This window comes from Podarcis muralis, chromosome 8 (assembly GCF_964188315.1).
Source record: "Podarcis muralis chromosome 8, rPodMur119.hap1.1, whole genome shotgun sequence".
Classification (NCBI taxonomy): domain Eukaryota; kingdom Metazoa; phylum Chordata; class Lepidosauria; order Squamata; family Lacertidae; genus Podarcis; species Podarcis muralis.
In genome coordinates this window covers 87,379,535-87,395,388 of record NC_135662.1, presented here as the reverse complement: position 1 = coordinate 87,395,388, position 15,854 = coordinate 87,379,535, and the positions used below count along the sequence as shown (strand labels likewise).

General features: G+C 42.6%; 1 protein-coding gene across 10 annotated transcripts in view; it reads left to right on the top strand.

Annotated features, from left to right (window-relative positions):
• Positions 1–15,854, top strand: part of ANKHD1 (ankyrin repeat and KH domain containing 1) — a 93,695-nt gene that overhangs the window by 67,567 nt on the left and 10,274 nt on the right. For all 10 annotated transcript variants that reach the window (XM_028738252.2, XM_077933522.1, XM_028738254.2 and 7 more), the window contains 7 exons: positions 2,572–2,667; positions 4,460–4,576; positions 5,616–5,790; positions 7,873–8,329; positions 11,632–11,778; positions 14,706–14,816; positions 15,659–15,808. In XM_028738252.2, the coding sequence (XP_028594085.2) occupies positions 2,572–2,667; positions 4,460–4,576; positions 5,616–5,790; positions 7,873–8,329; positions 11,632–11,778; positions 14,706–14,816; positions 15,659–15,808 (1,253 nt within the window). The remainder of the gene's footprint in view (positions 1–2,571; positions 2,668–4,459; positions 4,577–5,615; positions 5,791–7,872; positions 8,330–11,631; positions 11,779–14,705; positions 14,817–15,658; positions 15,809–15,854) is intronic.

The following is a 15,854-nucleotide window of genomic DNA, read 5'->3' as shown; positions in this document are numbered from 1 at the left end:
ACGATGTCCAGTGCTACACCTGGATCATTTTCAGTTGATGTTGCCTGATGATGTAGCCAGGATACTTACAGCAATGCCTTTGGCCACATGCACTCTAGACTGTGGCTGGTCAAAGCTAGCTAGAATTTGGGTCCAGGATGTTATGAACGCATCACTGCATGATGGGGTGGTCCCAGCTGCTCTTAAAGAGGGGGGCAGTGCAATTACTCCTTTAAAAACCTATCCTGGACCCACTACTGGTCAGCCATCAGTGTCCCTTTTGCAGGGAAGGTGGTGGAGCAACTTCCAAGTGTTCCTGGATGTCACTGATTATCTAAATCCACTTCAGTCTGGTTTTAGGCCTGATTAGGGGACTGAATCAGCCCTGGCGGATGACCTTTATTGAGAGGGACAGGCAGATTGTGATCCCGTTACTCTTAGTTTCCCAGAGGCCTTTCATACCGTTGATCCTGGTATCCTCCTAGATCAGCTGTGTGGCCTGGTTATCTGAGATACTGGGCTGGATTCAGCTAATGGTCCTGCTACTTGAAGTCTATGCAAGGACTTCCACTAGGGCAGGGGTCTGCAACCTTTAAGACAAAAAGAGCCACTTGGACCCGTTTCCGAAGGGGGGAAAAACTGGGAGCCGCAAAACCGGGAAGGTGACGTCGGAACGGTGCGTGACTAACGCACGCACCACCCCCATGCAACGTCACAGCCAGTACAGCGCCCGCCACAGTGGGGAGTGTCGGGGCGCACAATGCGCCTCCTCCCCTCGCTAGTATCTGCCCCGGAGCCGCGACAAAGGTGTAAAAGAGCCACATGCGGCTCCGGAGCCACGGGTTGCAGACCCCTGCACTAGGGCAAAGGGGCTGTCCTGCCTCCTGCTCTCCGCCCCCCCCCCCAAATGACTCAGGTGGAACTCAGGAGAACCCCCACCAAAAAAAACCCCACCCAAAAACCAGGTAGGAGGAGAAGAGAGATTGTTCTGTTGAGGAAGGAGAAATGCTTGCACTGACAGAACATTTGTAACAGTGCAACATCAAGTTCCTTCTTTACAAAGGTTCCATTTCTAGCTGTGTGGTAAAGTCCTGAGAGTAACATTGGGGCACTTGCTCTTCAATCTTCTGGCAGTTGTGCTGTGGGGCTCCACGGGGTACCGTTTTGTCCTCAACTATTTAACATCTAGTTACAGATGGGTAGCCGTGTTGGTCTGCCATAGTCAAAACAAAAAAAATTCCTTCCAGTAGCACCTTAAAGACCAACTAAGTTAGTTCTTGGTATGAGCTTTCGTGTGCATGCAAGAATCTGAAGAAGTGTGCATGCACACGAAAGCTCATACCAAGAACTAACTTAGTTGGTCTTTAAGGTGCTACTGGAAGGAATTTTTTTTGTTTTATTTAACATCTAAATATGGAAGATGCCATTAGGAGTTTTGGAGTATGGTGCTAGCACTACACTGCTTTTTTCCTCTATAACGTCTGAATCGGGAGAGGCTGTTAAAGCCCTGGACCATTGCTTTTAATGCAGTGGTGGTCTGGATGAGGGCAAATAAACAGCATTTGAATTCTGGAAAGACAGAGGCATTATAGGTAGGTGGTTTCAGTGTCCAGAGGATAGGACAGTTGCCTTTTTTAGACGGGGTTTCACTTCCTCTAAAGGAGGAAGTACGTAGCTTGGGGATTACTCCCGGGTATATCGTTATCATTCCAGACCCAAGTGACCTCTGTGGCTGGCATGCCTTTTACCAGCTTTGTTGGGTATGTCTGCTACCACTATATCTGGATCAGAATAATTTTGGCCACTGTAGTACATGCATTGTTAATCTTGACATTTGATTGATTGCTTCCAGCCCTTGGTCTGGAAGCTCCAATTAGATGGGGGGTAGATGAAGAAGAAGAAGAGTTTGGATTTGATATCCCGCCTTTCACTCCCCTTCAGGAGTCTCAAAGCGGCTAACATTCTCCTTTCCCTTCCTCCCCCACAACAAACACTCTGTGAGGTGAGTGGGGCTGAGAGACTTCCAAGAAGTGTGACTGGCCCAAGGTCACCCAGCAGCTGCAGGTGGAGGAGCGGAGATGCGAACCCGGTTCACCAGATTATGAGACTACCGCTCTTAACCACTACACCACACTGGCTCTCGATGACTGGCAGCATGTGACCTCTGATAGATATCATATCATATCATATATCATATATGCGCACTGGCTGCCTGTATGCTCCCTGACCAAGTTCAAGGTTAAACAAAGCCCTGAACAGCTTGGGTCCAGGATACCTTGAGGAATCCTGATCCTTGAGCCTGATCACTGAAATCATCTAGAGGAGTGCTGTTGGTTGTTCTCCATGTTCAGAAGCCCAGCTGGCCTCAATCATAAGTCTGGTATTGGTTCTGTGCTGGAAACACTTGCTTTTGATTTTCTGTTGAAGACCTTGTTATGCTGACAGGCCTATGCAGTTGTTTAAAGTTTTAATGATTGTTTTGTGCTGTTTTTAATGGTGTTTTATGTTTTAATGTATACATATTGGTGTGTACCATTCTGATAGGAGATGATAAATGAATAAAACCTTGGTGCTGCTCTTTTTTTTTTTCAGGGTCACGTAAGAGTAGTGCAGTTTTTGGTAAAAGAAGTTAACCAGTTTCCTTCAGACATTGAATGCATGAGGTACATAGCAACAATAACTGACAAGGTGAGTGCCAGAAAGGCTCCCAATGTGTTCTTAAATGACGTGGTGCACCACCTGCAACTTAACAATGATTAAAATCAACAGTGGCGGTTTTTCCCCAGCAGTAGCTCCCATATTTATTTTTAATAATGCATAGATAAATTCAACAGATATTGATGCTACTGAGCATGAAGCCAAATCTAATCAATATTGATAGTGTTCTTGAAAACCAAATATATACAGAAGTTGAACATAGCCTACCTTGGTTATTTTAGAGGAAAGGTGGACTATAAAAAATGGAAACAATTATGTCTTAGTTCTGTGATATGTTTATGAAACTGAGTGTTAGACCACTTGGATCTATTAACTTGCAAGCAAAGTTGCTATCTGACAATGAACAGCTAGGCGTCCCCACCCCGAATTCTTGAGTGAGGGCATTTTCTCCATGGTGTGTTGGTGGGGAGGGAACGGTCTCTGTTCACCACTTAAAACAAACAGACAAAAAAACAGATTGCAAGACTTTTATAGTTGAAGATCACAGCTCCCAAATAATTTAGGGGAAAGGTCTTGAAGAAAAAAAGTTCACAAAATGAGGTCAGACTAAAGGGAGGATTTTAGGCACTTGTTACATCACTCTCACAAGATCCAGTAGGTGCCCTCTCACAAGATCCTGTATAGTGGAACCACATTATACTATACAAGTATATCAGCAATGCATGTTTCATATGTAGGTAGAACAGCATTGTTCATGTACCAAATATTGAAAGTGCTTATTTAAAAAAAAACCACCTTTATTCAAATAGAGATTATATCCACTAAGCACATCCTTGATGGAAATTACGTGGACTGTGCACAACAAATTGGAAATAAATGTATGTAGGTTGGACAAAAATGAGGTTCAGAGAGAGGGGTGGGGCTGTTGAAAACTGGTGTATTTTCACAGGCCTGCATTGGAAATGTACAAGGGAGGCATTGCAACTATTATCCAACACGCCTGCCTTCCACCAGTACCCAATAGCTGAATTTCAACAAGCACTGGGGTTTTTTACAAAAATATTGTGTTCAGTTTTACCGCATATGTCTTAACTACCATTATATAGAGATAGATACGCAGCTGCTATTGTGAAGGGCTGTATTTCACAATATGTTTGTGAATTGGCATGGCTGAAGGCTTTTGCCACTGGAAAAAAGACCTTCCAAAATGTTAGCAAGAAGGCTAGGGGTGAATGCTTCTCTAAGATGCTAAATTTCCCCTAGTAGGAATATGTATGGGGAAACATTTGGTAGGAGGGAATAAATCTTGTCTGAAGTAGTAAAGGCTTTTCTGGTCTGTACCATATCCAACATCTGCAAATCTGGATTTGCCTAAGGAAATTGATCACCTTTACTTCCATTAGTAGTTATGGTTTTGCACCTATTATCAAGGGCAGCATAAGAAATGCTTTCTAGATTTGGAATGCCATGCTATAATTGTATTCTAAAAGTAGGCAGGTGGACAACTGGCCAGCACAAGGCCTGCCAGTTGAAACAATAAACTCTTATAGTATTAAACTTGCAGCTTCAGTATAAATTCTGCTCTTTTTGCATTGAAAGATCAGTTAGCATACGTATGGCAAACAAATTGATAATTGCTTTAAAAGCTGTATTTTCAGAAAACGGTAGATCAGCCTAACAGTAATCAAAAATCACTAGTTTTAATTCATTACCTACAGACATATTCTCTGGTACTGCATTTGTATATGCCAGTGAAGTAGTTCCTGGTGTCTAGCAACTTGCTGAACCTATCTTTCCTTTTCACAAACTTTCTACTGTATAGGATTTGCTGAAGAAATGTCACCAGTGTGTTGAAACAATTGTGAAGGCAAAGGACCAGCAAGCAGCTGAAGCAAATAAGAATGCAAGCATCCTGCTAAAAGAGCTAGATTTGGAAAAGGTAAGATGGTACAGTACATCACCTTGCTTAAATACTGTTACACAAATCAAGTGAAATCCTCTCTCAGACTTATTCATGCAGCAGAGGATTAATCTGAGTCTGTTTTGGATTTTAATTTTCTGGAGTAAGCCACCATCACTCCTTCACTCAGGCTAGCAAGACTTCTAAATCAAATGGGTATAGATCTAACAGTTGAAAATCCTAACCATCCCCATGAGCCACATTCTTAATATTCAGTTGGAAGCTGCCGAGAGTGGCTTGGGAAACCCAGCCTATTATTATTATTATTATTATTATTATTATTATTATTATTATTATTATTATTATTATTCTGGGCACCACAGTTCAAGAAGGACACTGACAAACTGGAACGTGTCCAGAGGAGGGCAACCAAAATGGTCAAAGGTCTGGAAACGATGTCTTATGAGGAACGGCTAAGGGAGCTGGGCATGTTTAGCCTGGAGAAGAGGAGGTTAAGGGGTGATATGATAGCCATGTTCAAATATATAAAAGGATGTCACATAGAGGAGGGAGAAAGGTTGTTTTCTGCTGCTCCAGAGAAGCGGACACGGAGCATTGGATCCAAACTACAAGAAAGAAGATTCCACCTAAACATTAGGAAGAACTTCCTGACAGTAAGAGCTGTTCGACAGTGGAATTTGCTGCCAAGGAGTGTGGTGGAGTCTCCATCTTTGGAGGTCTTTAAGCAGGGCTTGACAACCATATGTCAGGAGTGCTCTGATGGTGTTTCCTGCTTGGCAGGGGGTTGGACTCGATGGCCCTTGTGGTGTATTCCAACTCTATTGATTCTATTATTATTATTATTATTATTATTATTATTATTATTATTATTATTATTATTATTATATTTTATTTGTATGGGGGGGATCATTCATTATGGAGGTTCCTTGAGCCAAAAAGAAGACACTGGAGAATTTAGAATTCTTTATATAATGCATTTGCTGTAGTTATCAATGTAGATATGTTTATATTCTATATTGGTGTGTAATCAGGTATATTGTAAATTATTTTTCCACAGTCCAGAGAAGAGAGTAGAAAGCAGGCTCTTGCAGCAAAAAGAGAGAAGAGGAAGGAGAAGAGGAAGAAGAAGAAAGAAGAGCAAAAACGAAAACAGGAAGAAGATGAGGAGCACAAACCTAAGGAAACACTAGAGCTGCAAGAAGATGAAGATGAAGATGAGAATGATGATGATGGTGAGGAATTCATCACTCCTTCAACTTAGTTTTCTAAACTTGTATTTTTGGGATTTAAAACTCTTCAAAAGCACAGAGTGAAAGTAATTTTTACATGTGTTTTGGTAATAATTGGTCACTTCATTTGAGTAAGGAAATCCAAATCATGTGTGAGGGACTCTGTTAGCAGTGTACATCGTACACAAACACATTGCTTATATTCCTTTCTTATTTATAAAACTAGTAGAGTTGTATTTAGAGAAGAAAAGGCTTAGTCCAGAAAATACATTTTGAAAAGGGTGGGTTTTAAAACCCTTTTAAAAATGCATAGCTTCTGTGCTTCTGTGTGTAGGAGTGTAACAGACTGGGAGCTGCCACAGAAAAGGCCCTGTTTCTCATGCCTGGCAACCTAATTGACATCATAGGAAGGTACACAAACAGGGCCTCTGAGACTTATCTCAATGCCCAGGCAAGTTTGTATGATTGCTTCATACAATTATCCAGATAATTCTGTCTCAAACCATATAGGGCTTTCAAGGTTAAGACAAGCACTCTGAATTGCATCCAGAAACACACCTATAACCAGCGCATTTGGTACAGAATTGGTGTCATGTCCTCCAGTTCCCTTGCCCCTACCAGCATCCTAGCAGTGGAAACCTGCAGCAGTTGGAGTCTTGGATGTAATTTGTGCATGGATTACTGAGGCAAGGTCTGGTCTCTCTGGATAGGGCCATAGCTGCTGTATCAGCCTAAACTGGTAAAAGGGATTCCTAGCCTAATCCCAGGATGCAAGTCAGAGTGCTTCCCCATTCAGGACTGTTAAATCATTCCATCCATGGAGAGTACCTCAATCTTGTCTGGATTAAGCCTCAGCATGTTCACCCTCATGTATGCCAGAATCGTTTTCAGACACCTGTTCAGATGTTCCACAGCATCAGGAAGATGCAGGCAGTGCTATTTTTCTAGAAAAAGAGGTGCCCTAACTTGCCATGAAAGCTTCCATTGTTTTCTTATAATGGCACTGAGTTCCGGCTGAGGGGGAAAAAAACCTGGTTGTAGGTTACACCTAGGTGTTGTCTGTATATTGGTGACACCAAAGTCCAACTCTCCATATTAAACAGCGTGTGGTCAGAATAATACCTTGAAGCACCCCACAGATCAAGGGTGAGAACTTGAAGGTCCCCAGCACCACCTTGGACTGATCCTTTAGGATGCTCTGGAGCCAACATACTACAGTGTCTCCCATGCTCTACCTAACAAGACAGCCCCAAAGGATAATCTTTATCTTTCCTCTTCTGCCACAACCCAGTCAGACTGTAGATTTAAACTCTGCTTTAGGAAAGGATCTGTGTGTCTTACATAATGGATACTGTGGGCACTGTGTCTATTACCCTTGGCCATCCAACAATCACCTGCTCTCTCAAGTATCCCTTCCTGATTCTTCTTCACACCTGGCCTGGGTTTGCCCCCCTATAATTCTGATGACTGGAACTGACTTCAGCACCACTTATTCCTATGACACTGGGTAAAGTAAGTCCTGGTTACAGCCCCTTCGGAATGGCTCATCTCATCTCTACCCTAACCATGTGGGAAGAAGTTCTGCAGCAACTCCGGGGTAATGCAAAAATGGGACTCAAGTTGTACTGTCACTTTTTTTACTCCCTTGTTAGTAACTCAGCCAAAGCCACCTCTTCCCTAAAGCTTTTGAAATCACCTTCGAATCTCATCCCTCTGAAATGAAGCTTTGCATGTTAATATTGTCCAATTTCAGACCATCTGAGTTCTTGCTACCCTGTAAAGTACCTTATACATTGATGCTATATGGTTCTATAAGATACATACAGAAGAAAATCAACAAACAGTTCCTAGAATAGTAGGTTTCAAAAGAAGTGCTTTTTTAATTCATCCATTGTGATTTAAACAGCTAGTAAAGCATTTAAAAAATAGATTTAAAACCAGAATGCTAAAAATCTGGTCTAACTTGCAGAAAAACTCTGCCTTTTATGTCATGGTACAAGTCACTACCATTCTGATACAGTTTTTTTTGGGGGGGCACTGTTCCCATCATTAAGTTTTATTTTTTTAAAATCTGTTTTGTTTCAGTTGATCAAGAAGTTCCTTTAGAGCCTCCAAGTGCAACCACTACAACTACTATTGGAATATCTGCAACATCAACTACTTTCACAAATGCTTTTGGAAAGAAGAGGGCCAATGTGGTAACAACTCCCAGCACAAATAGAAAGAATAAGAAGAATAAAACAAAAGACACTCCTCAAAATGTGCAGATAATTTTGCCAGACCAGCATATAACTCTAGCACAGCAAAAAGCAGATAAAAATAAGATCAACGGAGAGCCAAGAGGCGGTAGTGCTGGTGGGAATAGTGATTCTGACAACTTAGACAGCACAGATTGCAATAGTGAGAGCAGCAGCGGTGGTAAAAGCCAGGAACTAAACTTCACTATGGACACACACTCTTCAGGCGAGAGACGATATGCCTCAGTACTGCTCCCTTCTCAGGAAGACAAGACTAACACCTCAGTTTCCAAAGTGCAAACCAGGTGAGTCACAAGCTATATCTCCATTACTGAAGCTTTTAATGAGTCTTTTTCATGCTAGCTTGATGCTGAAATGTTTCTGAATGCACATGTTTTGGACCTTGGGCTTCAAGGTTGAGGGATTAGAGGCTTTAAATTACCTTAAAGATCCCCAAATTAGATGTTACTAAGGAGATGAGCTCTCCTTGGTAACCTCTAATTCATCCCTCCTGATCAAAAACAAAGCAAAGCAATTAAAAGCAACAGCTGCACGTTAATCCTCCAGGACAACAGTAACAGCAAATGATATCATCTAGTTTTGCCAGGATGTATCTTTGAAGACAGGGTTGGGCAGCAGGTTCTCTGACCTCGTGGTGAAGGTAGGTGTAACAGATGCTGCTTGCTCTGCACATGAGCACCTGTGTGCTCCTCTTAGAATCATAGAGTTGGAATAGACCACAAGGGCCATCGAGTCCAACCCCCTGCCAAGCAGTTGTTGTCATCCTCCTGCAGCAAAGGTTTCCTGTTGGTGGGAGCAGTGACCATTAGCATGCAAGTGTGTTGCTTAGCCAAGGCTAATGGTTCCCAATTCCCCATAATCTAGAGCAGGGGTGGCTAACGTGATGCACAAGGCCATTTCCCCTCGCTGCACCCACCTGTCCCATCCATACCTGACATGACTGCAAAGGAACTATTGGGAATATTAGGGTGCACTTTATACAGTGGTACCTCAGGTTACATATGCTTCAGGTTACAGACTCCACTAACCCAGAAATAGTGCTTCAGGTTAAGAACTTTGCTTCAGGATGAGAACAGAAATCGTGCTCCGGCGGCACAGCAGCAGCAGGAGGCCCCATTAGCTAAAGTGGTGCTTCAGGTTAAGAACAGTTTCAGGTTAAGAACGGACCTCCAGAACGAATTAAGTACTTAACCCGAGGTACCACTGTATTGTCCCTGTGCAAGCAAGGCTTGCATTCGGAACCTTCTAAAATTTAGCACCGAATGCAAGGCCCACTGGAATTTACTGCTTGATAAGGAACAGTGGGAAGCTCCCTTTAATGCTCCTGGTCATGCCTTTGCAGTTGTGGGTTTTCCTGCCCCCACAGTTGATGTCATGTGTGGGCACGTGGGTGTGGTTACAGGGAAACAGTCTTGTGGGCCTAATTAAGACCCTTTAAAAGTTTCCCATGCTTGTTTTAGAGAGATCCTGTGAATACATGTTGGCTACAGACCTACGCTTCATGATTAGCTACCGTATTTTTCGCCCTGTAGGACGCACCGGCCCATAAGATGCACCTAGTTTTTTGGGGGGGAAATAAAGGGGGGGATTTATTACCACCCCCCCAGCCGCGGATATCTGCCCAAAGCGCGGGGCGGGATCCCTAGGCTGCGGGTGTCTGCCCGAAGCATGGGGCGCTATGCTTCGGCGCGCTCCGGGCAAGCAGGCTGCGGATGTCTGCCCAAAGCGCGGGGCACTCTGCTTCAGCACGCCCCGCGCTCCAGGCAAGCAGACTGCTATCCGCAGCTTAGGGAGCCCTGCGGGAACTCCCACGGGCTCCCCAGGCTTGCTGATAGCTTCCTGAAGTGCACTGACCCCTCTCGCTCTCCACGCTTCAGCGAAAGCCTGCATTCGCCCCATAGGATGCACACACATTTCCCCTTCATTTTTGGAGGGGGGAAAGTGCGTCCTATAGGGCGAAAAATACGGTAGTTCCGTATTATTTAAAATATTCGTACCTCACATTTCTTATAAATAGTACAAGGTACCTAAGAACATCACTATTAAAATAACAAAACATCAAGTTTTTACAAGATCTAAGCAGAGTGGCTGGGGAAACCCAGCCAGATGGGCGGGGTATAAATTGTTGTTGTTGTTGTTGTTGTTGTTGTTGTTGTTGTTGTTGTTGTTGTTGTTATATAGCATAAAAAGATAAAACAAATCTTTAAAAGCAACAACAGAAGATGAAACAATTACAACTGACATATCTATGTAGCTCAAAATCAGCCAGCTACTAAAACCAGATGTTATAGTCCAAAGTCAAGTCTTTTTTAAAAAAAAATCTTTGGCATTCACTATCGTTTCAAGTGGCAGGAGCATGACAAACTTGTCTCAGAGGCGAACACCAGGGCCTTGGTACAGCTATGGAGAAGGTCCTTTTCATGGTCACAGCCAGATGGATTTCAGTTATAGTTGCAATATATACCAGTTTTGGTCTGCCCAGGCACACACAGGTTCTTCCTCTGCATCATTTAAACCTTCTAGAACTAAACTTAGATACTTCTGGTGTAAAAGATCTGCTCTTTGACTATAGTGCTTATGGCCTATGGGGTGAATTCTACATTTTTTTGTTCAGTTCTCTTTTCAGCCACCATTTTATCATTAGGGAGAATTTCTTCTTTGTCTTTCATCCAAGTGACATCTTCAGAATTTTCTAATTGGGTCTCTTCACATACCATGTAACATGAACTGGCCCAATACCAAGTACCAGGTGGTTTTTGAGTACATTCTAGTCACAGCCTTTGCATGGTGATCCATATGTATTGTTCTACCTGGCCCCAGTTGTCAACTTAAGCTGAGTGGACACTTCAGATGTGGGCTATCCTTATCCTTGTTCATATGAAGATACCTGCATCCAGTATCTCAATAACTAGCTTACCAATCTCCTATGTTTGTGCCCCCACACAAAAAACAAACACAAAGCTGAGGTTGCTTATCTGAAATTGATGTTTCCCACATAGTATCTGTGCATCCACACAGTTGGTCTTCCTTGTTGTAGGTAGCTGTATAACTATGATACTTAAGTGCCAAGCAGGAAGTTGTGGTACATTTACACTACACTTGGGCAGATCATTCATGCCAAAAGTTAGTTTTAAATTCAAAAAGTTCTGAACAATGCTGTGCACAGGTTCAGAACCTTTAAGCGTATCTGCATAATTACCACTCATAAGAACACCAGATTCAGGTAAGCAGGCTGTTCAACAGTCCCCCATCCCCTTTGTACATAATTAATGCAGCTGTTGCCACATAACAATTTACGCTGCCGTTAAGTGTTATCAAAAGTTATTAATCTTTTATCAAAATAAGTGCCCCCCTACATAGCCATTAGCGCTGATCTGTTGATAGAGCTTCCTGTATTAGGAACAAATGTTCCATATTCTGTGCTCACCTGAACTCATCTGGAAATAGAATTATGCTGCCTGAGCACTTGGAGGGCCTTATTGATAACAATTTGTATCATTGACTTACATGGAATTCAGTAATTGGAATTGAGGTTTAAATTGTTTGGTGGCAGGCAATTTATAATCAAACTTCTCTTTGTTTTTAGACTTGAAGGTGAAGCTAATCCAAACTCCTTAACAACAAGTTATAAATCTGTGTCCCTGCCTCTGACGTCTCCGAACATAAAGTTGAATCTGACTAGTCCAAAAAGAGGGCAAAAAAGAGAAGAAGGCTGGAAAGAAGTAGTGAGAAGGTGAGTTGTTTTCATGCAGTTTCATGAATGGCATTTGACCAGTTTGAGCATGATTGATAATTTGGTCAGTTTTGAATTGGGGGTGAAGGTATGACAGTATACGAATGGTAGTGGATACATGTGTCAGATTTTTTTAAAAAGCACTTGGCATTTGCTAACTTTAACATACATTATAAGTCTTAAATGCTGTGGAGTTGAGGAGCAAACATTAGGGTCACATGCTCTCTCCTATCACACAAACTTAAGTGTTAAATAGCATCACATAAGCAGCGCCTACTCATGGATCCTAGTTCACAGTGAAGCTTCTGCACGTGGAGGCGGGGAGTTGAGCCTGAGGTTTGTGTATGCACCCCATTATGTAAAGCTGAGATGCTGGGTGTCTGGGAAGCAGACTGTCAATTCTCTTGTAAGAGCCCTGTTGTTGTTGTTAAGTTAGTAAGGCTCGAGGATGCAGACAAGGTGCTTGGATTAGTCAGGGCGACCACTTATGCTGCTCTGGAGCCTCGTGGCTGATAAAAAACTAGCAGTGAGGAGACAGCTGTCTGGGTCAGGCAGGTGATTCATGCCTTCTTACGAGAGGGGTTGGTCCCTGCCTGCTTGAAGGAGACAGTGGTAAAACTACTCCCGTTCTTGGGCAAGGTTCTAGAGTGGATATTCATGCACCAGATTCAGGCGCTCTTGGTGGAAACTGAATTTCTAGATCCATTTCAATTGGGGGTTTTTTGGGTTTTTGCCTGGTTTTGGCACAGAAACTGTTCTGGTCACTCTGTATGTTGACCTTTGCTGGGAGAGAGACAGGAGAAATATGTCCTTGTTTATTCTTCTTAACCTCTTAGCAACTTTCAATACCATCGACTTCTGGAGCAGTTGTCTGCGTTGAGGGTAGATGGCACCACTTTGCAGTGGTTCCAGTCCTACTTGGATGGTGGTTCTCAGAGGGTGATGCTTGGGGAGTGCTCTGCAGCCCTGTGGAACCGTCAATGTGGAGTTCCTCAGGGCTCGATTTTATCCCCTCTGCTGTTTACATGAAACCGCTGAGTGGGGTCATTTGGAATTTTGGAGTACGTTGTCAGCAATATGCTGATGACACAGCTCTACTTCACCTTAACATCTGCAGGTGAGGCAGTGGGTGTGCTGGACCGTTTTCTTGCCTCAGTAATGGACCGGATGAGAGCCAACAAGCTGAAGCTCAGTCCAGATAAGACTAAGGCACTGGTCTGGATGGATGGGAGGTTGCCTGCTCTTGATGGGGTTATGCTGCCTCTGAAGGAGCGGGTGAGCAGCTTGGGGTACTCCTGGATCCTTTGCTGTCGCTAGAGCCTCAGGTGGCCTCAGTGGTGCTGATTGCCTTCCATCCCCTTCGGCTAGTGGCCCAGCTGTGCCCCTGTCTGGACAGGGATAGCCTAACTTCTGTTATCTGTGCTCTGGAAACCTCTAGGTTGGACTACTGAAATGCATTATACGTAGGGCTGCCTCTGAAGACAGTTCAGAAACTTCAGCTGGTGCAGAATTTGGCAGCCAGGTTGCTTACAGGTGCAAGACAGTTTGAGCATATACTGATCCTGGCCGGACTACACTGGCTGCCAATCAGCTTCCAGACCCAATTCAGAGTGCTGGTTTTGACCTATAAAGCCTTAAGCAGCTCAGGACTGCAATACCTCAAGGACCAACTTACCTCATATGAACCAACCCAGAGCCTGCAATCGTCATCTGAGCCCTTCTTTCTGTGCCTCCTCCATGAGAAGTCTAGAGGGTGGCAACACAAGAGTGGGCCTTTTCCACAGTGTCTCCCCATTTGGAGAAGGCTCTCCCCAGAGAGGTCCATCTGGCGCCTTCATTATATATCTTTAGGCACCAGGCAAAAACATTCCTCTTCAACCAGGCCTTTGGCTGATTGATATTCTACACATAGCTGTCAACGTTTCCCTTTTTAAAAAAAGGGAAATTCCCTTATTCCGAATAGGGTTCCTCGCAAGAAAAGGAAAAAGTTGATAGCTAGGATTCTACAGTTTTTTAAATGTGTTTGTGAGAGGAGGGTTTTTTGTTTTAACTACTTACTTTGTTCTTCTATCTTGTATTTTTGTCTTGTGAACTGCCTTGAGATGAAGGGTAGTATATAAATAAATTATTATTATTAATTAAATTTCTGTACTACCCTTCATCTGAGGAGCACAGGCCTATTTACAATATAAAAAGTACACTTAATAGAGGCAAACAATACAGAGCTTTTAGAAGCCATGTGAACTGCTTTTCAGTACAGGAAACTTTGACATTTTAAATCTGAGCCGTTAGTATGAAACCATATACTTTTCCATATGTAACAGTTCTGATGTAACTTTTTTCTTGGCTGCTGATGCATTTGTAAACATATTAACAATAGTGAATCTTGTAGAAATATGTATGCTTCCAAAGCCTTCCCTCTGTCAAGAAACTATTTTAAAAAGAGATATTTTGCTATCCTAACAGAGCTATAGATTCTGCCCTGTCTGGAGCACAGTGATTCTAATGAAGTACTCAATCCTGTTGAAATGGGGAGGACAATAAGCCATTAACTGCTCAAGCGATTTCAATAGGCCTTAAATGGGCTGCCATCTAAATTATGCACAATTTCAGGTTCCATATGCCTGTCACACCAGTTTCTTAAGATTTTTAGTCTTGACTAATCTAGGGTATAATTAGAACATGTTTTGGAAGTGCCTACGATAGTTCCATATGTGTAGAGCTGAGTAGATCTGGGACCTGCTAATATCTGGCTTGGAGGTCCCTTGGGTTTCCACAGAGATCGATAATATATATGTAACAAATAAAACAGGGAGAATGAGAGAACGTTTTCTTGTCTGGACCTGAGCTTGAAAATGTATGACTCGGAACTCTTTTCATCTCTTGCCTAGAAAACTAATGAAAATTGTATTTTCTATCCTTGACAGGCAAGTAGGCAGAGTTTTAAAGGACCCTTCCCCTAGCAACACTCTGCAGTCAACGCCAATTGAACAGTTTCAGCTGCAGAGAGGTGGACGCTGTCTTTCAGGAGCAAAAAGGTACTTTGGTGGCATTCAAAAGTTCTGCATTGGAATTGAAGAGGATTTATGAATAGGCTGTAGATGAGGCTGTGGGTGGAATCAGTGAGGGTTTAGAACTTCAGGGAGTATGGATTACAGGGGTTTATGTATCACTTTCGGAACTGAGCTGAAGAGAGGAAGAAAATAGAATCCATGTGAGGAAGTGTTGGGGAAAGGGCTTTTAAACTTCCAAGGCTGCTGGAATTGTTGGAGGGAATGTCATTTTTTAAAATAACTAAAGGAAAAGATAGTGAGTCAACAAGTACAAGATATATAATAACAGGGATTTTTAAAAAACAACAACAAAAACCTTTCCATGCCTTTCAGCACACATGGAGCTTCTTCATTAGTGTTTTCAGAGCTGTAGGGTAAAATATGTGGTATATCTCCAGTTCTAAAGCATGCATAGCAGTTAAAAGGCATAGTGACCATTCAGTTTGTCAGTAGTACAGATATTCTCAAGGGGGGCTTTTTAAAAGTTTGTCGGTTAATGTGTGAATTACAGTAGCATTATCTTAAGAGCTATTAGCCTAAGTTAAACAAAAAAATCACATGCCCAGAACACACATCTAACAAGGCCCAGAATATCTGCAAGAATATCACTTAACTATCCTGAGATGCCTGTCTAGTTATCAAAATGACATACTATAATATTTGGTTAAAGGTAAAGGACTCCTGGACAGTTAAGTCCAGTCAGAGGCGACTATGGGGTGCAGCTCTCATCTCGCTTTTCAGGCCAAGTATATAATACTACCTAAATCTCTTAAACTTAAAAGCAGGAAGCCCTCAAAACATTATAATTTATAATTCTTGTCATTTAGGTCAAAAAAGCTCTCTGTCCCAGCATCCGTTGTTTCTCGAATAATGGGAAGAGGTGGGTGCAACATCACAGCAATCCAGGATGTCACCGGTGCTCATATTGATGTGGACAAACAAAAAGATAAAAATGGAGAGAGAATGATCACAATAAGGTACAGTGCCTAAAATCTAATGTTTAAAGCTCATGTTTTTCAAATG